This window comes from Prionailurus bengalensis, chromosome E4, assembly GCF_016509475.1.
Source record: "Prionailurus bengalensis isolate Pbe53 chromosome E4, Fcat_Pben_1.1_paternal_pri, whole genome shotgun sequence".
NCBI classification, from domain to species: Eukaryota; Metazoa; Chordata; class Mammalia; order Carnivora; family Felidae; genus Prionailurus; species Prionailurus bengalensis.
The window spans coordinates 36405653-36428359 of record NC_057360.1 but is presented as its reverse complement, the minus strand read 5'-3'; the positions used below and the strand labels follow the sequence as shown (position 1 = coordinate 36428359).

General features: G+C 34.8%; 1 protein-coding gene across 2 annotated transcripts in view; it reads left to right on the top strand.

The window, feature by feature from the left end:
* The window catches only part of DENND1B (DENN domain containing 1B), a 261965-nt gene that overhangs the window by 181075 nt on the left and 58183 nt on the right, over positions 1-22707 (top strand). For both annotated transcript variants that reach the window (XM_043567911.1, XM_043567912.1), the window contains one exon: positions 10608-10709. In XM_043567911.1, coding sequence (XP_043423846.1) covers positions 10608-10709 — 102 coding nt within the window. The remainder of the gene's footprint in view (positions 1-10607; positions 10710-22707) is intronic.

Genomic DNA, 22707 nt, shown 5'->3' with positions numbered 1-22707 from the left:
ATGAAAGCATAATTTTTAAAGTATACTGAATATATTTAGGCAGTTTTTTTTTTCAATAGAAATAGTTATTAAGGAAAATGACTTCTTTCTTTGTTGTGTATAAAATATTTTTGTTGCTGTTTAGGCATTGTCTTTACAAATGCCCTATATTCTAATTTATTAAACGTACATTTACTTTTTATTTTGTGAACTCTTTTGGACATTTATATAATAGGTGTATGTCTTTTATATATTTTCTGATATATGTAAAAAAAAAAAAGGGCCAAGTTCAGAAGTTACAATTATTTCATGGTTTTGTCTCTATTTAGAAATATAGTTCAGTACTACCCTCTAGCTAGTAGAGCACAACTGGAAAAATTTACTAAGTAACCTTAAATGGATATGAATTCTTCAACCAGGTACTACTTTTTAAAATGTCATGATTTTTTATACACATATAAAAGCAAGCCATTATTATTGTTATTCCCCTTACGTTGACAAAATTAAACCTATAGATTAGACCTAGGAGTGTCATTCAGGGCCTTCACAATGGGCAAGTAGTCTGTGTCTGTCTTTACTTTTTTCCTAAACTTCGACCTCAATTCAGAGAATTCTGCCTGTGGTTCCAAATGTCCCAAGCTTCTCTGGCTTCCAAACTGTTATTTATAATGTTCTTTTTTCCTGGTAGTGCTTTTATCTTTCTTGCTTTTAATGGCCATCTAGTTCCTTCCTAATCCCTTGAAGCTATAGTTTCTACCGCCCCTTTTTTCTGTGAATTGATTACACTTATTTTCTTTAATACATTTCTTCTCCCTCTTTTATATGTTACTTATTATAATTCTTTTGTTATTTTTACTGAGATTCATAATTTATTAGTTGGTATTAAAATGATAATTGACCTTTAAGTACCCGTTGGGTACCAGGCATTAATAGACCTTTTAGATAGGCTATTTATTTAATCTTGATAAGCCTTCAAATATTACCCTTTTCATTTAAAAATTTTTTTAACATTCACTTCTGAGAGAGAGTGTGAGTCAGGGAAGGGCAGAGAGAGAAGGAGACACAGAATCTGAAGCAGGCTCCAGGCTCTGAGCTGTCAGCACAGAACCCAATGGAGGGCTCCAACCCACGAACCATGAGATCGTGACCTAAGCTGAAGTTGGCGGCTTAACCAACTGAGCCACCCAGGCGCCCCGTAACCTTTTCATTTTAAAGATGAGGAAAATGATATTCATGGAGTGTAAATAACCTCACTAAGGCTCTCCAGCTAGTACATAGTGGGGCCTACATTTGAATCTATTCTTTTCACAGTCCTGCTCTTGCTTCAGTGTGACAGGTTTCTGCTCTCTGGCCTCCATTCTTGTATCATACTCTCCTTGAGATCAATTTCCTGAACTTAACATTTCTTCTAAATGCAGGTACATGGAAAGGCATTCAGTACATACTTAAAGAGAGACAGAACAAACGAGACAGTCTTAGGACTTTCCTGAAAAGGAGCACATGCCCATAGGCATACCATGGTGTGTATATAAATTGGGGGAATAATTTGTTATTTGTGCTACATATTCCCATTTGTGATTTTATCAACCTAGAGTAACTGCCCCTTCCTCCTCCCTCCAGTCTTCTGCAGCCTGGCTAGGGAACCAGTTAGGGGAAGCCCCCAGGATGATTTAAATGTCCATTTTCAAATGCAAATACCTGAATACATTCGCTAAATGCCACCAAAGAGGAACTCATATTTACAAATTACGCTTAGAATGTTTGAGTGACAGTTCTAAATATGTTGTTACTTTTCTCATAGTTCCTTCTTATTTATACCTTCTAAATGACACCCTAGCACAATTGACAAATAAATTGTGCCGGCTCTTATTACAGAGAGAAATATGCAACTCTGTAAAGTTGTTGGAAAGTGATTTAAATAAACCATGGCTATTTTGCTTTCTTTGGATTTTAACCAGTAAGTTAGCTACTTTTTAAGATTTAAAAAACATGAGATCAAAGTAATGTGCTAAATAAGTTGAAGAAAAGTGATAACACACTTTTATAATTCTTCTTGGGTTGTTTAGAGGATAAAATGAGTTCATAAATGTAGGTTACCTAGAACAGTGCCTAACATAACATCAGTGCTATTATTACTAAAAATGACATTTTAGAAGTAGTAAATTTGGGGAGGAAAATCCCTTTAAAAAAACTAAAATAAAGTACCCTCCTCTGATTCCCCAAAAGAAAAACACTGTTATAAACATCAGAATGCTTTTAAGAGATTGAATTAAATAACTAATAAAGGGTCATCAGTTGTACCTGTTTTATTTGTGTCACAGGCTATTAAAAATAAAAGGTTAAGTTTTGACCAACAGCTAATGCTAAGGAAATGTTTGCCTGAGTTAAAATATTGCTTAATACATTCAAAGGCATATATTTGATTATCCTGTCCAAGAGCATAGAAGTAACACTCAAATCTAGTCCTTTGAATAGTTAGGGTGCTTTGTTTCAATCACTCCAGCTTTTCTGGGCGGCTGTGAACCTTGCTAATGGATAAAAAGTAAATTCCTTTTAAAATAAAGATTGGTTAGTAATCTGGCCCTCTGTTTGGCAAGTTGAAAGATTTGTCCTTCAGACATTTTTTGGATTATATTCCTTTAAACATTATCAGCAAATATGTTATATTTTGTGATTAAACTTTAACAATTTAAGCACAGGATTGGCATCCATAATTTAAGTGGCCATTCACTAAATCTTTGCCTTCCAGTTTCCATTTAACACATTTGTAACTGTCAACTTGTTAGAGATTTAAAAATCTGAGTTGAAAAGTACACTTGCTCACCCCCCTTGGTTTTATGGTTACTAAAACATTTTAGACCTCCATTCGTCTCATTACCCAAGTTTGAGTCTGGACCTTTGGCTTTAAAGATGGTTGCAACCAAATAAATATTTGTTGTATATTTGGCTTTCTGATAGAATATGGGTGCTTTTATGATACTTTCTTTCTGTTCTATTATTATTATTATTATTATTATTATTAACAGAGAAGGTGTTTTGCTTATCTGCTTTAGCAAAACAATAAAAATTCTGTACCACCACTATGGGATGGGTAGAGCTAGGGACTCTGATAGTAAGGGTTCATTTTTATATCCCTGATAATGTGTTTCATGAGAATAGAGAGTGTTTTTCTTTAAATAGTGGGAAAGAGGGGCGCCTGGGTGGCGCAGTCGGTTAAGCGTCCGACTTCAGCCAGGTCACGATCTCGCGGTCCGTGAGTTCGAGCCCCGCATCGGGCTCTGGGCTGATGGCTCAGAGCCTGGGGCCTGTTTCCGATTCTGTGTCTCCCTCTCTCTCTGCCCCTCCCCCGTTCATGCTCTGTCTCTCTCTGTCCCAAAAATAAATAAACGTTGAAAAAAAAAATTTAAAAATAAATAGTGGGAAAGAAAATATATATTGTTCATAGCATGTATAAAATTAATACGTAGCTCTATTAATCTTTTTTAGTGTTCAAATTAACTAGAGTGCTAGAAACAACTGTATCTGATTTAGAAAAATGAATTTCTTTTCCCATCTTAACTTGCTGAATCAAAGGCAAATGGACATTGATAGCTATTTTTATTCTAGACAGATCTAATAACTTTAGGGCAAGCTCGTATGTACTCATATGTACAGAAAGAAGCTTTAGCTGTAAATAATGATTAAAGTTTATGATTTAAAGATAAGGATTTTTTTTCATCAATAATTTTCAGTAATAGAAAAAGTATTGTTTTCCTGGTTAAAAAACTCTGAGAGTAGACTGTGGTCCCTTACATAATAATAACATTGGGACACTTGGAAGAAGAATGTTGTATCACCTGAAAAATCTTTTAAAATTATTTTGTGTCAGAACCTGAATATATTTGACTATTACCTTGGAAAACTGGTAACAGAGTGTTTAAGAGTTTTAAAATTTTAAATAAACTATCATTATGCAGACATTTTTGCTTGTTTATATTTGTTATATAACAGTGACTTTACATATTAAGCCCAAGTGTATTAGGGAACTGAATAAGCATTATGTGGATGCTTTGATTATATTTCATATCTTTACACAGTATCATTCTTTCTGACACCTTTATTCCTTTCAATATGAATTGTTACTAAGTTTATATATATATATATACATATATATATATATATATATATCTGCAAAACATAAACAGAGATCTAGTCTATGTTTTAAGTATTTTCTTGTTGTTGACAAGTTTCCTACTCCAGAAGACAACATAGAACTGGAAAGATGCCCATCCTGAAAAACACACTAAGCAAAAATATTGTATTAATTCAATGATGATAATCACTTTGAAACTGAACATACAGTAGGGTAGGAAAAACAGCCCCATCTCTTCCATATCTTATCTGTGCCTTAATTATCCTGTAAAAATACTTCAAATATTAGCTAGTGGATATTTACTGAACACTCAAAGTGCAAAGTACTATGTTGAGTCTTATAATAGTATTATAGTATTATAGTATAATAGTATAGTATATATACTATACTATTAGTATATACTATATATACTATATTATATATAGTATATATACTATATATACTAGTATATAATATATACTATTAGTATATAATATATACTATATATATAGTATAGTATAATAGTATTATAATAGGGAATGTAGAAATGTATAAGGATATAGTCCCAGACCTCAAAAATACACAAATAAAATGTATAAAAATAACCTTTAATTCAACTTAGAAAATCAGTGCTAAAAGAAAGATACATATTTTAAGGCTCTGGGTTTCAGAGGAGGGAGAATTTACTTCTTTATGTTGAAGATGGAATCTAAGACTTGGCAAGGTAAATCGTGTGTTCCATAAGGGCCAGATTTATGGCACTGGAGGGCATTTCTTCCGCCATTTCTTAATCCATTCTTCTGCCACAACTAATTGATGGGTCTTATTTAAATACCATCAGGTACAAACAACATGTAGTTTCTAGCACACTGGTTTTAATGGTACCTCTTTCCTTCCCATTATACAAGGGACTGAATGTGACGTTTGTTATTTTGTGGACAATTTGAACTTGAATCTGCTCTGATTTATATGTTTTAACAGGTAAATCAAGTATGAACTTTGGTATTTTTACTATTTACTAATAACAAACTATCTAGCAAACCTCATCATAGAATGCTGAGTATGTTGTTGATTCATTCTTAGTCTATATTTGTTGACTGACATAATACTTTAATGGTAAGTAATGTTGGTGGTTCCTTTCTGGAAAGTCTGGTTCTCCTCTCTGTAATAAGAACTTCACTGCCAGCCTAGTATTGAATGGTAGTTTTTCTTTACCTCTTTTCATGCTCCTTTGTGTGACATTTTATCGAAATGATTTCAATTTTGGTTCCTTCCTGTTGCCTCATCACTGTTCCATGAAGCAAAAGATTCAGTTGCTTTAGCATCACATCAGATTTTTACCATGGATAGTTTTTCATTTCCCCATTTATATGTTTCTACACAATTAATTCTGTGTCTCCACAGAGCTATATACTTCCTTACTTTTTCTGTCAATGAACAATATAACGTTTAGAAAATAAATTGGATTATAGGTAGGTATTTTTCAGTTATATCAATCTTTTTCCCTAAGTAGAGTGATCAGCTTAATGTTAATGCTTAGTTCTGTGCAGATAATTCCTAAATATACATTAAACAACAAGGTTTCCAAACCTTAGTCTCTAGCTATGTTCTACCCTACGTCCATGCATCTTCAGAAACCTTACTTGCTGCTTTTACCATGCCTTAATGGACTTTACTGGTGCCCTGACCAGATCCCCTCTACTGGCTGGCACCCTTTTCAGAGAAAAATTGCCCTTGGCTAAGTAGGAAGTGCCTCCCTAGGCACCTCCATTCTTCTCCCCCCGCAGGGAAGGCCTCATTGGCTTGACTGGCTGATAAAGGGTTTATGCTGCCCTTGCTTCAAGATGGGAATAACTCTGCCAGTACATTTAGTGTTTTCCATAGGTTTAGGCTGAGGCTGATTTTCAACTGAAAACACATTGTTGCTTGGCTTTTTTCTTCTGCCCTATTTTGTTTCCCATATTTCCTAGTTCCTGAGAGTTCTCCATCAACAAATCATTTAAACAAGAATCCTTGTCTCAGGCTCAGCTTGGAATCTGACCAAAAACATGTGCAAGAATCGATTTTATCACCTTCTTAAATCTGTTTTTTTTTTTCTGTATTTCTCTTCTTTAGTAAATGGTATCATCTTTTGATCCTCAAGCTTGAAATCTGGAAGTCATCTTTGACCCCTCCTTGTCCTGTTTCTGTATAGTGGTTCTTAAACCCTTTGTTGCCGAATGTCTTCATACTCTAAAAAAATTATCAAGAGCTTTAAAGAACTTTTGTTTCTGTGGGGTATATCTTTTACTATTATCATATTAGAAATTAAAACTGAAAATATTTTAAATATTATTTAAAAATAATACAATACTATAGATAAACATAAACCATATTTTTATGAGAAATAATTGTTTCTAAACAAAAAAACAATAGAAGAATGCCTTGTTGTACAGTTTTTCGAAAGTATGGGGCTTAAGGGAAGTTAGCTGGATTCTCATATTTGGTTCTGCTTTTGCTCTGTTGCAATATCACCAGTCGTGTAACCTCTGATCAACTCCATTGGATCCCATGAGAAAATAAAAGTGGAAGGGGCTAATAATGTTTCAGCATTGTTACAAAAATAGTTTTGATGTTGCAGACCCTGTGAAAAGGTCTGAATCCCTGGACCATTCTTTGAGAACCACTGCTGTATATCAGTTGATATACAGCCCAGTTGATTTTGCGATGAAATTGTACTTTTACAGATTGCATGATATGGAATAAATAAAACATTCCACATAGTCTTGAATGCCCATAACTGGGATAATTTGAAAGCATAGACTGAGTCTGAATCCAGCTCCTACCACTTACATGCTGTGTGATCTTTTGCAAGTTGCTTAACCGTTCCCCATATTTTAGTTTACTCATATATGAAGTAAGACAACAGTAAATTTGAGGTTTATGTGAGTTAATATGTATGAAGTGCTTACAACAGTACCTGGCCCATAATAAGCATTACGTAAACATTAGCTATTATTATTACTCTTGGTAATAGTAAATAAGTCTCCTATAAGTGTTAGCTAATGGTTGTCATCACTTTTCCTTTCTGCTGCCTCGTTCGTCTTTTCTTGGCTGATTTATATCACACTGTTAATTGGTCTGCCTGTTTCCATTATTTCCTCTTGCCTATTAACTTTATTTTTTAAAACATACAGTCTTGTCACTTTATTGAGTAGATACTTTTGTGAGCTTCTTGATGTCTTTAAGAAAATAACTTCAGAATATATCATAGACCTTTTTAAATATGGCTTAATCTACCTTTTATTTCTGTCTGGTACTTTGTGTAGTTCATATCCATTAGCCACTATGCCTCAACCAGTCATTTATTATCATCATCTGGTACTGTCTCTAATTCACACCCATCCCAAACACACTAACCCTTTTTGTCTGCCTCTCTCAAGACTATATTTTGCATCTTTGTTTCATAAAGCGTCCGTTAGTTTTCCAAACCAGCTCAGATTTCCTCTGGGAAGCCACAGGAACTTCTAAATTAAATCTCTTATACTTCAGTAAACTGGGAATTAACTGGGCAAAACCAGACATGGTCACTCTACTTAGAACAAGAAAGGTTTTAAAAAAAACACTCAATCCTAATCCTGATTTTTAATCAGATAAAAAATAAATCAGAAGATCCTAAGCAGAGTTCCTTATCATGCCACCACTCAACCTGACCTGAATTTAAAAGAACTCCTACTAGGGAGTTATTTGTAATCTGTTTGATAGCATACATCCCAGTATGACAATAATTGAGACTCCTGTGTATTAATATTGCAAAAATTTAGAGCATTGTTCATCAAGACTTATTGTTCTTTCTCCTGAGAGAAAATTCTAATATGCATCAGGGCTTTTCTTCTTTGTTGTTATCAGAGATTCTTAGTGAACAGGCTGTGTTCATCATTTGAAGGTTAAGTTCAAAGCTTTTACCATGATTGGTGTTATCAAAAATGGATGGACAGCACATCTGAACTTTCTCTTGGAAGATTGAAAGCAGTTGCTAGAAGATTAATAAGGACAGTGTTCTTCCCAAATAATTCACATTGGCTAAAGACCATGTTATGCCCAATTCTTGAGAAAGCACAGGTAGACTTTGCTCACATCCATTTTCCCTTACCTTGAGATTCTCCATCCCCCTGCCCTCCATTCTTTCCAATCAAAAAAAATGCTTGATTGTAACATCGGAAGTCTAAACTGTTCAGTTAGAGATAGAATTTTATTTTTAAATTGACAAGTATTTCAATTGAAGATAGACCTTTGTATTTGAATTGAAGACTGTTCTGCAGTGTTAATGACAACTTTTGGACGCATTGTAGATACTAATAAAATATAGCTCACATGTTTGGGGGGAAATCTGTGCAATAAAAACTAACGTTATCAATAGTACTGATCACTTTGTAATAATAGTGCTGTAGTTAGCATTGCCATTAAGAAATGATTTGATTTTTTGTAATTTGTATTTACTTTTGAAAAGAAAATAAGTCCTATGGAGCAAGGTTTAGCTCGCTTGCTATTTTGTTTATTGACTTATAGAAACATTTATTTGGCTCCCAGTGTAACTAGATACGATGCTGATACCAGGGAAGCAAAAACAATAGACCTTTATCTTTAACAGGATTGCCTGTTTGTTGTTTTCCCCCCTCTGTTAGATTCTAAGTGGTGATTTCTGTGATAGTGGCAAAAACAGTGATTTTTGATTACCCAAAGTATATTTATATAAGTTAATCAGGTTTTTAAAATATGTAATTTAAAATCTTCCCGTAGCACTTAAGACTGGCAGTAGTCAGTATCAAAATGCATAATTGCAGTTTTATTATGAGGTGTTGGCTGGCAACTGATGGTGGATGACAACAATTAATAGATTATTAAATTGTCTTCTTTAATAATTTGTTTGAATTTTATATATTTTCTTCTGTAGCAGTGCTGTGTCAGAAGACTTTTTGTGATCGGTGATCTGTATTTGTGCTACCTAAGAGGATCCACAGAACACTTGTGACAGTTGAACATTTCAGATGTGGCTAGTGTGATTGAGGAACTGAATTTTTAGTTTCGCTTAATTTTAGTAATTTAAATTTAAATAGCTACATATGACTAGTGGCTAGTGTATTGAACAGTGCCAATCTATAGTGTCATTAGTTTCCATCAGACAGTGGTAACAGTTGAATTACTGTTAGATTATTAGTTTCATTATTTTGTTCATACAGGAGCCAATTTTCAGAATTTTACTTACAGATACCTATAATCAAGGCATTGAGTTGTCCTTAAAGTTAAATTATAATTAATCTTTTTTCCAAGGTCTGTTAGAAGGTGAACAGGCTCACTTTTTTCTTCCCCCTTTTTATTGCAACATAGAGATTGCTACAGGATTCATTATAATGAGTGGATCATTGTATTAACATTGATAATGGTTTATCTCTGTTTTCATTTGGGTCATATAATTTAGCCACTTACCTTCCCATGTATTGAACTGGCAAGAAGACCATTCAGGCTACTGAGGAAGTAGCAGGTGGTAGGGATCAGCCAGTAAGTGACAGTTTTCGAGGTCATGCATGGGAATAGATGGAATGAGTGGAATCTGTATTGAGAATTTAAGTTCTTGATAATTTGGAGGAGGAGCAGCTAATGGAGCATAAGCTACCACAAGACACTTGCAAAGTTATGATTACTTAAAAAAATAGGGAAATTGAGGCAGGTACAAAGTGAGACTTATTCTAGAAAGTATTCAATCAGAATTGTGTTTGCAATCACGAAGAGAATGTTACTGTAAGAACTTGTAATTAATTTAAAAAGAAATTAATGATCAAATATAAATGGCAAAAATCATGCATTAATTTTTATAGCAAGAGTGTTTTCTTTTTCTCTTTTTTTCCATGTTTATTTATTTTAGAGACTGAGAAAGAGAGAGAGAGAGAGAGAGAGAGAGAGAGAGAGAGAGACCCACCATGAGTTGGGGAGGGGCAGAGAGAGAGAGGGAGACACAGAATCTGAAACAGACTCCAGGCTCTGAGCTGTCAGCACACAGCCTCATGCGGGGCTCAAACTCAAGAACTGTGAGATCATGACCTGAGCCAAAATTGGATGCTTAACTGACTGAGCCACCCAGGCCCCCCGAAGGTGTTTTCTAATAATAAAATTGCAATTGCATACTCTTTTCAGCTATGCATGCTATTTTTAATACTCATAATTCAATCTAATAATATTAAACCTTTGTTTTTAGGTGATTCATTCTTACTCTGAGGAAGTGAAACTGAGCAATTTTAAGACCCCAGGGATCCTTGATTAGGAAGCTCTCGTAGAAGCTTATCAGTAGAGGAATATTTTTATGAGGCTGAAATTCAGCTATTATGTCTAAGGGTCTGTTTGACTCCCTTTAGACTTTCAGCACCTTGAGGTTGATTCTGTGTCTTACATTTCCTCTGTGACTCTCCATGTACCTCTTTAGAGAGACTGGTTCTCTCTGCTGACTTTCTTTTGACACCAAAAAATCTTTATTTCTTTGTAGGGGGAGCCCATCACTTTCTGTGAGGAGAGTTTTGTAAAGCATCGTTCAAGTCTGATGAAACAGTTCTTGGAAACTGCAGTTAACCTCCAACTTTTCAAGCAGGTAAGAGTGGGCCTCCATATTTCCTTCTGTAACAGAAGATTACAGAAATGTAACAAATGCGTGGCACGTTTTTATCACTTTTATCAAAAGTTTGTCAAAACTCTGAATAATACTGTTCTAGAATTACAAGAAATTTTTCTTTCTTTTGTTAACTCTACAGTTACCTATGGCATGGCACTCTAGAAAATTAAGTAATAGTAACTTTGTTATTAAAAAAAATCTCATCTAAAGTACTAATCTGATAGTCTGTGAAAGAGTATTCATTCACAGTTACGAAACCAGCATGACTAGTTTCATGTGAGCATCTAGGAGTTGGTTTGGTATGGTACATTGATGATGGTAAGCAAACTATTTTTTGTAGGACAGTCCTAATGTAACTCAGCTTAGAAAAACAGACTTCATAATTATAAATTCAAAAATTCAGAAAAAAAGGTCATCATCATACTATGTATCCCGATTTTTGGCTCAGAAAATGTAGTCACAATTTCAAAAAGCAGTAGCTTAACATCAGAATTGAGAATATTTACATGTACTCATTCTTTCATTCCTGTGTGTGATCATAGCAAGTCTCTCAATTGAGGCTCCTCTCAATTTCTGTTTACATAATTTAAATTAAGTTCTAAACACTTTATTTTCTTATTCCACATGATAATTTAAATGTAAAGTTACCTGTGTGAATTCATCGTTTAATGAAGACCAATAAAGTGCCATAAACTGCTCAGGACCAGGATACAAGCATGAGTAAAAATTCAATAGCTGAAACTGAAAATCTAATAGAATCCTTTGGACTGTTAAGAGAAAAGATCCCATGTAATTTGAGATAAGCTTCAAATTAAATAAGTGATTTAATTTGATGGTGACAAAACCAATACTATTATCCATATTCTGAGGAAGTTTTAAAAAATAATTAGAAAATACTCCGGGGGGGCGGGGGCTATAACTATCTTCTCATTTGTGAAGGTTTACCTTAAAGAAAGGGTTACGTTTACCCAATACCTAAAAGAGGCAGAAGCAGCTTTGATAGCTTTTAGGATCAAAGCTGTCTTACGAATTTCTGAAGATGGAGTGGGTTACTTTTGGTGCTCTGTCACTAGAGGGCTCCAATATAGATTTAATTACTTCCCAAGGTTGTAGAAGGATCAAGTGATGGTCTTTCTAAATGCTGAAGCATACAACACAATGCTGTCCTAAACCAGTCATCCAGTGCGTGTTTGTGGAGTTAAATAGTGATACCCTTTTTGTAGTTTTATCTGTCAAGGAGAGATAGTACTACTTCCCATTGTCAACTCTGAATTGTGAAGATCCATTCATATGGGGGTCAAGAATTGAACGGGTAGATAGAATATCTAACTTATGACGTAACCTTTGGCCATAAGACTGTAACCAAAATCTTTTCATTAGTTATAATTCAGATAGAGTAATTTTTGTATACTTACAATAAGCTCATATTTTTAGGAATCAGGTAGAGTTGGGTTAAATCTTGGCTTTCTCATGTAATAGCTGTTTGCTCATAAGTATCTGTCTCTTTTTCTTTCAAATAGAAATACCCCGTATCTCACAGGGTTGTGGTAAAGTTTATGTGAACTGATACATGTATACTCCCAGCACAGTGCACAACACTTTGTAGAAGCTTATTAAATCTTAGTGTCTGCCTCATTTTAGAGCCATTACATTAATAAAGTATAAATCTATGCAGGATTATTTTTAAATATAACTTGGTCAAAAAGGCTAAATGTAGAATACTAAAGTGGTCAATTAAAATAGAACCCATTATATAGACAACTTAGATAGTTTACATGCACCAATTGACCATGTTCTCAAACTTGATACCCTTTTATGACCCTTGAGAAAATGATACTTGAAGTTTGGGGATTTAAAAGATTCCTATTGACAGTTTCACAAACTTCTAAAGATGAATAAGTTCCAGAGATTCACTGTACAACATAGTGCCTAATTCTAGTCTATTAAAATTCTATCTCATGTTAGTGTTCTTACATACACACACACACACAAACACACACACACACACACACCCAAAGGAACACAAGGAAACTTTCGGAACTGTTGGATATTTTTATTACCTTGATTGTGGTGATTGTAGCAAAGAGTATACATATGTCCAAACTTAACACATTGTCTCCATTAGTTATGTTCAGTTTTTTGATTACCAATTACACTTTACTAAAACTTGGGGGGAAAGAAAAGAAACAAAAATAGGAATCAATTGGTAAAAAATTACCAACATAGATGAAGCCACAAAGAGACTATTGCTCTTTTCGAAAGAATATAAAAATATTCATTAGGTATAAATGATTGCTATTCATTATTATGAATTTGTGATCCATCATAGGTCAAGGACTCCTCCGGCTCTCTATTTAGCAGTGCTTATGCATCAAAATTGAGAGAACATGGGTCCAGGAGAGCAGCATATAATTTTAAGTTAAGAGTTAAAGTAGACTATTATTTCAGATAATACGGCCGGGAGAGATTCGGAGGTAACTTACATACTGAAACAATTTTAAATGCAGTATTTAAAAAACTGTTTTGTGGTGTGGAACAGGAGACAAAGCCTACTGCTTACTTCCCAAGTTGAAAAGTGTAATAGGAGACCCTACTCCCACAAATCTGGGATGACTTAGTGTAAAAGTAAACAAGAAATCAAACTACTCCTTCCCTTTATTCATTTCCTGGTGATTGTACCTCCAAAGCACTGGTACTGAGTGGAGGGGAGGAAAAGGTGCTGCTGAAGAGTAAACACACCAGCCTGTACAGAAATTTGAAGTCTTAATTAATAATTTCTGATTTGGTCTGATACAACTCAAGCCAAGTTTACAGTGATCCTAAATTGTTAGCACTGTCAGGCCCTAGGCAGAAGCAAACACACACTTCTCTTGAGGAACCCAGGTATCAAAGAATTCTCCCAGCTAAAATTCCAAAGATAAATTTCACCGTTAGAAATTATAAACATACAAGGAAAAAAAATCATGAGCAAGAACTAGCAGAAACAGAGGACCAAAATTGACTTACAAAGATTTTAAATATTGGAATTATCAAAATTAGAATATAAAATAACTATGCTTAAAATGTTCAAAGGAATTAAGGGTGTCTTGGTGGGTCAGTTGGTTAAGTGTCTGATTTTGGCTCAGGTCATGATCTTGTGGTACATGAGTTTGAGCCCCACGTTGGGCTTTGTGCTGACAGCTCAGAGCCTGGAGTCTGCTTTGGATTCTCTGTCTCCCTCTTTCTCTGTCCCTCCCCCACTCATGCTCTTTCTCTCAAAATAAGTAAATAAATAAATAAATAAATAAATAAATAAACAAACATTAAAAAAGTAAAAAAAAAATAAGATGTTCAGAGGAATAGAAGACAAGCTTAGAAATGTTCAGTATATAGGGGCTCCTGGGTGATTCAGTTAAACGACCGACTTTGGCTCAGGTCATGATCTCATGGTTCATGAGTTCAAGCCCCATGTCAGGCTCTGTGCTGACAGCTCAGAGTCTTGAGCCTGCTTTGGATTCCTGTGTTTCTGTTTCTCTCTGCCCCTCTAGCACTCATGCTCTGTCTCTGTCTCTCTCAAAAATAAATAAACACTAAAAAAATGTTCAGGATATAAAAATATTAATGTGAAGCCAGTTTTTAAGACTGTAGCTCATAGGGGAGCCTGGGTGGCTCAGTTGGTTAAGCATCTGACTTCAGCTCAGGTCAGTATCTCACAATCTGAGTTTGAGCTCTGCATTGGGCTCTGTGCTGACAGCTCAGATCCTGGAGCCTGCTTTGTATTCTGTATCTCCCTCTCTCTGTGCCCCTCCCCTGCTCATGCTCCGTCTCTCTCTGTCCCTCAAAAATAAAATAAAAACATAAAAAAGACTGTAGCTAATAAAATTCTGGTAGGAAGTATGTAACTGAAATGGATGGAAATTGATGGGTTGAACAGCAGATCAGATCTAACTGAAGAGAGATTTACTAAACTGGAAGATATATCTGAAAAAGAAATTATCCAGAAGATAACGCAGAAGAATGAAGAAATAGAAAATATGAGAGGTTAATAGGCATGAAGGGTAGAATGAAAGTGTCTAAAAGCCATTGGAATAAACTCTAAAAGGAGAGGACAGAAAATGGAGGAGAGCGAGTAGTTCAAAGGACAATGCCCATACCAATAAAATATACCATTGTATAAATTTAAGAAGTCTAACATATCCAAACTGAATAAATAAAAAGAAATCTATAACTACACCATACATTCAGCTCTAAAACATTAAGTAAAAATGGAAAATTTTTAAAATAACAAGATGGGCAAGATAGATTACCTTCAGGGAGCAACATAGTGACAGCTGAGTTCACATTAGTAATCCAGAAGATACTACCGTATCTTCAGCATGTGGAGAAAAAATACCTAGAATCCTATGCTGACTAAAATACATCTTGGGGCACCTGGGTGGCTCAGTTGGTTAAGCGTCCGACTTCGGCCCAGGTCATGATCTCACGGTTCATGGGTTCGAGCCCAGCATCAGGCTCTGTGCTGATAGCTCAGTGCCTGGAGCCTGCTTCTGATTCTGTGTCTCCCTGTCTCTCTCTTCCCATCTCCTGCTCACACTGTCTATCTCTGTCTCTCAAAAATAAATAAATGTAAAAAAAATTTTTTTTAAATACATCTTAATTATAAGAGTGATATAAAAACATTCCCCACCCACCTGACCCTGCCCCTCCCCCCACAAAGCCCTGAGTTTGCTCCTTGTGTTGACTTTATTGATGTGTCTTCTTTGTTCCGCTACAATCCCCAGTTACTTTATCAAATGCAAATGCCAATCTTGGTGTTGCCGTGAAGATATATATATATATATATATGCATATATATATACACACACACACATATATATACATATATATATGTATATATATATATACACACACACATATATAAATATGTATATATATGTATATAATTAAAACTCCTTATCAGTTGACTTTAAATAAGGAAGATTATTGTAGATAATTTAGGTAGGTCTGTCTGAATCAATTGGAAGACCTTAAACTCAGAACTGAGGTTTCCCTGGGACAGAGAAGAAATCCTGTCTGTGGATGAGAGCTTTGGCTTCTATGGGTTTAGCCTGCTCATGATTTTTCCTTCCTGATGCTTGTCTTATGAATTTCAGACTTGCTTAGCTAGCCCCTATTATCATGTAAACCAATTCCCGGTAATAAATCTCACCTGTGTATATGTGTTTGTGTTTGTCTATTTATCATTATATCTCCTATATATCTCCTACTGGTTCTGCTTCTCTGATTGAACCCTTACTGCTATACCAGACAGCAGAAAGAAATCTTTAAGGGAATACTTTAAGAAAGTACTTCAGGGAGAAAGAAAGTTTTCTCAGATCCAAGATGGAAGGTCTGAGATGCAAGAAGAAAGGAAGAACAAAATAAATGGTAAATATGTGGATTAAATTAAAACAATGTTAACTGTATAACACAGGCAAATTCTTCTACATGTTCAAGAATCAAATGGTTTCAATTCAGATTCCAAAAATTTCCCATTTTGATTATGGAAAAAGGGAGATTCTCTTCAATTTATTTTATTTATCTTGATTCCAGATCCTAAAACAGCATGAGAAAAGAACCTTATAGGTGAGCCTCACTCACAATCACAAATGGAAAGATTTAAACAAAATATTTGCAGCCAATTCTAGCAATGTATTAAAAGGATACTACTTTATGAGCAGCTTTCATTTATTCCAGAAATTAAACAGCCATTGCATATTAGGAAATCTATGAATGTAATGTCCTACATTAGCCTATTATTAGAAAAATCATTAGATCATCTCAACAGATGCAGAAATTTTTCATAAAATTCCTGATAAAAACTAAAAAAAGAGGCATGATTGAAAGCAATTTCAACAAACTTCATACTTAATATTAAATACTACCTCTGAAAAAGGTGTTAGCTATTACCTTTGGAATCCCTAGCATATATAATTTAGCCAAAAAAAAAAAAAAAAAGATTTAGAAGACACTAAACTGACATTACTTTTATTTCTTTGAAGAGACAGGTTTCTTAAGACATGAAGGAATAGCTTAATAAGTTTGACTTTATCAAAATGAAAAACTTTGATTACCAAAAGACACCATATTTGTAATAAATACAAACCACACAAGGACACAGAATCTAGAATTCAAGACAAAACAAAATAAGCAGGAATAGACATATTCATCCAATAGAGTTGTACAGAAGACTTGAGTTAGCACATGCAAATGGAGAAACCTGAATGGCCGATAAAAGTGTGCAAGGTATTCAGCCTCATTTGGGGTCAGAGAGCATCACATAAAAAAACACAATGAAATTTCACCATATACTCACCAGATTGGCCAAATTAAAAAAAAAAAAAACAAAAAACAAAAACAGAATCTCACAATTTGGCAAAGGCACAGAGCAAGGGACCAAGTTTTAACTGTTCATGGGGGTGTAAATTTGCGCAAATAATTTAGAAAACACTGTGGCACTACCATTTAAAGTTAAACGTGCAAATTTCTTAGAAATTTCACTCTAAGTTGTGCACCAGAAATCATTTACTGACATTGCTTGTAAAAAGCAAAATACCGGCAGTAATCTCAGATGTTGATCAGTGTTAAAATGAACAAATTGTTATATTCATACAATAAAACATTGTACAGTAGGAAAATTAAGCTGCAGCAAAACTGAAAATGAATTAAATGAAAAAATCACTAAAGGATTACTATGATGAGTCTTTTTATGTAATATTTAACAGGAAGAAAAATTATATAGTATATTATTTAGGGAGACATTCATGTGGTAAAACTATAAAGGCAGACAAAGGAGAGGACAACCTGAAGCAATTGTGGTCTTTTCTGTGGGGAGAGAGGGGCACTCAAGGAAGGCCCTTCTAAGGAAGGGAATGTTCTGGTAGTTTGCTTTATTATTATTTAAACTTAATTATTTAAGGCACTATTATTTGAATTATCTAAGTACTGTATAAAAACATTTATATATATATACACACACACACATATATATACGTACCTATGTGTATATATACATATATATACGTATATATGTATATATATGTGTGTGTGTATGTGTATATATATATATGTTTTCAGATCAGCTTGTTTCTATTGGGCTGTTTTCATTGACAGTTGACTTCTTAACCTTTTGAGACCTCAGTTTCTGCATCTGTAAGATGAGTTAGAGTAAAAGGTCACTAAGTTTGAGATACCTTTCGACTCTAACATTCCTTGATATTATGAAATAAACATAGCTTAGACGAATGATAGTAGGTTCCATTTGGATAAATTCCTCTTTAGATAATGGATTTGGAAGGAATCCCAGAAACAGCTTCTTAAATCCACCATTCTGACATCACCATGTTTCTGTAGCTAACAGCTTTACCGAGATTTAAGCCATTATTTTTAGGACTCTTACCTTTATCTCATATTATACTAACACAGTAAAGGAAATTATTTTCTTGTGTATATTGCTCGTTATTAAGGTCACTGGAACTAAAGTTTTTTCTGCTCATTTTATTATACACTTTTCCTGGCTAAAGACCATGACTGAATTTGGTGTGTTGACCCAAGAGCCTAGTATACAGCCACAGACTTATGGGATCTCCATGATATAGGCCCTTTTTTAGAAGGCAACCTATATTTCTGTTAAGAAATGTATATAATAAGTAAGGAGCTCAAGCATAGATATATTTTTTTCCTAAAATAATCTTGCTTGCTTATATTCTACCTTTATCAGACAGGAAAATGATAGGAAAGATTCAAATTGGAAAAGGCTCTTTTGGTGTTCTTCCAAAACCCGTTCCTGCCTTTCATAGGACAATACAAATGTGTCTTTTTTAAACTTTTCCATCCAACAAAGTGCCCCTTGTGGTAGAAGAGAACACATGTTTTTGAAAAGAATAGGAATGTGACTATCAGAGACCATTGAAAAAGCACATTTAATAAAGCCATTTTGTATTTTTCAGAGACGTTTATATACATCGTGCATTCTATACCACAGTATAGCTGTGTTTATTTTAAAGTGAAAATGTTTTAAATAAATTACTGGTTAAAGTACCCTTCTCCTCCCTTCATCTTCAATTAAACTCAAGTTTTCAGGTAAATACATTGCATTCATTCTTTGGCTCTGAGTTCCTGGTCTCACCACCATGTGTAATGACATGCCTACCCCATTGTTAATAGCATTGGCTCTGGAATGCTCTGGAATGCAGTAGATCTGGGTTTGTACCCTGGTGTGCCACTTTCTCAGAGTATCACACATTGTAAGGTGCTTGGTCTCTCTCTAAGCTTTAAATCCTTCCCCAGTTTCTTATACTAATGGACTATCCAAATACCTTGAATATCCCTTCAAATACACCTTTCACAAAGTAAGGTTTTGTATATGCTGTACCATACAGCCAGTATTAATCCATTGTCATTCTTCCATAGTCTTCTCAAACATCAGCCCTTATCCAAATCAACATTTACCCCCTTACATCCGTTCTGTTCCCTTAGAGCTTTTGTTCATACCAGAGTTACAGCATTTAGTCTATGTTACTGTAATTTCCCTCTTACTGTGTTTTCCTTCACCTCTTTAAAGCTTTCCCTGATTTTCCTCCAGCTCACTAGGTCTGCACTCCTTTCTCTGTGCCTGTATTACTTTGAAAACATTTTGTTTGTTTATTCACTTTAACAGTTAAGTACTGAGCATCTTTTGTTGTTGTTGTTGTTGTTGTTGGGTCCTGCTCCTCCAAGCACTTGAGATTCAGAGCTGTGTAACCCGCTTTCATGGAGTTGTGATTTCTAGTGAAGGGAATGGGTTAACATACAACAAATAAAAAGGAAAAATGTTGGCAAGTGGTAAGTTTAGAGGGCATGAGATATTGATTGGGTGCCTAATTTTAGACCAGAGGTTCAGAAAAGGCTTTACTGAAAAGGTGATACTTAAGAGAAATCTGAAGAAGGGAATTAGTTTTGAGAATATCAAAAGAGGAACATCATTTCGAGTAGAGGAAACTGCTATTGAAAAGACCCCAAGGAGGGAAAAGAACTCGGCATTTCCTAGGATCATAATTAAATCAACTGTGGGCAAGAAAGAAAGTTGCATCAGCTTAGGTTAGAAGAGCAGAAAGGGGACACAGATCTTGTAGGACTTTAAAGGCATGAGTTACATTATATTCTTAAAAAAAATTTTTTTTAATGTTTATTCTCTTTTGAGAGAGACATAGCCTGAGTGGGGGAGGAGCAGAGAGAGAGAGAGAGAGAGAGAGAGAGAGACAGACAGACAGACAGACAGACAGAATCTGAAGCAGGCTCCAGGCTCTGTGCTGACAGCTCAAACCCACAAATGGTGAGATCATGACCTGAGCTGAAGTCAGAACGTCCAACTGACTAAGCCACCTAGGCATCCCTTGTTACATTATATTCTAAACAAAACAATATGCTATTGGAAAGCTTTAGCTGGGGTGTGACTGGATCTGATTTGTATTTTATAATGATTGCCCAGATTGTGCTGTAATGGATTAGAGGAGAGAGAGGTGGGTCTCTACATGGGTCTGTTGCAATTGTTCAGGAGGGAAGTGATGGTGGATTGGATGAGGAAGGCAGTAGAAAAGACAAAGCAAAACAGAACAGGGTTTGGTTATGTTTGGGAGGTGGAATTGCCAGTTCTTGCTGATGGGCTGACAAGAGTAGAGGGAAGTACAAAATCAAAGATAATACTCGTATGTATATTTTTATACTGGCATTTCTAATAATTCTCTTTTTAGTTTACGTATCAATTTTCTGTATAGATTGTGAGCTACTCCAGTACTAGGACCATATGTGACTCAACTCTGTATGTGTAGTTGCTTGCATAGGATCTTGTTAATGCTGGTGCTAAATAAATATTAATAAAATTTCTCTGTACAGTGTTTCAAAGTTACTACTTATAAAAAGTGATTTTGAAGACTAAGATATTTACATACTACAGTGATTAACAGCCATACATTATATATAAGGACTCTAAGATGAAAGTAAACTTTTCCTTATGACCGAAGAATACAATAACAAGTGTATATTTAATATATAAATAATAACATTAGTGTAAAAATCCTCAAGATCAATCCATTTCTGATGAAATCACTATTTCATGTCATTTGTAACCTATTTCATGTTATTGGTAAACATGTCAACCAATTCCATCAAGTTTTCCTTATATAAGGAACATGCTTTTGTGGGTATAAGTACAAAATTCTCACACCAGTTCATTAAGAGAATACTTATCAGAAAATTAAATTAAAATTCATTTTAAAAGTTTTTGGTGGACCTTGAACAACTGTAGGGTCTAACACATCTATTGTTGTGAGGGAAAACCTGAAAATTTATGATTTGATAAAATATATCCTTTGTAGTTGGGATGGGGGAGGGGGTTCGTGCTCAACTAATCTTGAGAAGTACTGTGAAGATGTACTACCATGATACATAAGGAAAATTCAGTACCTATTATATAGCTTGATGTTTATTTTTCTAAAAGCATCTGACAAAGTGCTACTTCAAAGATTGATAAGTAGATTACAGTGTTGGAATATGAGGTAAAATAAGATGACGTTTGAAGAGCTGATTTGGGCCCATAAAAATAACTTTCTGTATACTCAGTACTTAATTTCAGATACTAATTTATAACACGTATTTCAAAATTCATTGTGTAATAATTCTAAAAATTTAAATTAGAAATTTATCGTGTAATGGCAAAACACTAGATGGTTATGTAGTTATTTATTTATTCAACCAACATTTATTTGGTAAGTACTATTTGAAAGTCCACTTGCCATGTGATGGTTAGTTTTTTCATATTTGTTATAGATTTTAAAACAATTGACACATTTCCCTAAGGTATTATTGTACACAGAAAAATTGTAACTTTATGGTGGAGAAGCCCAGCAGACCCCACCTTAACCAGATGATCAAGGTTAATGTCACCAGCAGTAGTAACATAAATTGACATTATGAACTCCCTGATGAGAGTCACTGTGGATACAATCACCCCTATGGTATTCTTGCCAAAATATATAACCTCCATCTAATAATAAGTGTACATCAGACAAGCCCCCATTGAGGAGCATTCTACAGTATGATTGGGCAGTACTCTCCAAAAGTGTCTAGATCCAAAGAAAGACTGATGAACCACAACTGGAAAAGACTGGATTAGATCCTGGAATAAAAAGAAGACCGTTGGGGCGCCTGGGTGGCTCAGTCGGTTGAGCGTCCGACTTCGGCTCAGGTCACGATCTCATGGTCCGTGAGTTCGAGCCCCGCGTCGGGCTCTGGGCTGATGGCTCAGAGCCTGGAGCCTGCTTCCGATTCTGTGTCTCCCTCTCTCTCTGACCCTCCACCGTTCATGCTCTGTCTCTGTCTCAAAAATAAATAAACGTTAAAAAAAAAAAAGACCGTTGTAGAAAAACCACTGTAACCTAAGTATAGTCTGTAGATTATTTAGTAGTATTATAACTACTGTAACTATGTCAATTTATTGCTTTTGATAAATGTGCCATGGTTATGTAAGATGTTATCATTAGGGGAAGTTGGGTGAAGTTTATGTGGGAACTCTCCATTCTGTTTTTGCATTCCTGTAAACCTAAAACTATTTCAAAATAAAAATTTTAAACAGATTCTTAAAAAAAATGCCAATAGGACACTCACATTAAGATATCTTAATATTTTCTTAACAGAGTCTCTTTCATGTCACTATTATCCTTTGTGTTACGGTTTCTCCTGAAAGGATAGCTTTTGTTACAGGTATAATGAAATGAATCCTTGCTCTATTCCTCTTTAATGTACCTTTCTTGTATACGTATTTTTGTATTTGTGATATACTTTCTATTTTTTCCCTCCTTTTTTTCTAGGCTATTTCTTCAGTGTCCTTTAGAGTCACAGTTATCTTCCACCTCTCCCCTAATGTTATAGACCCCTCTTTATCCTTAGACATCTCAGATATCTCCCTGGGGGTTCTTATGTA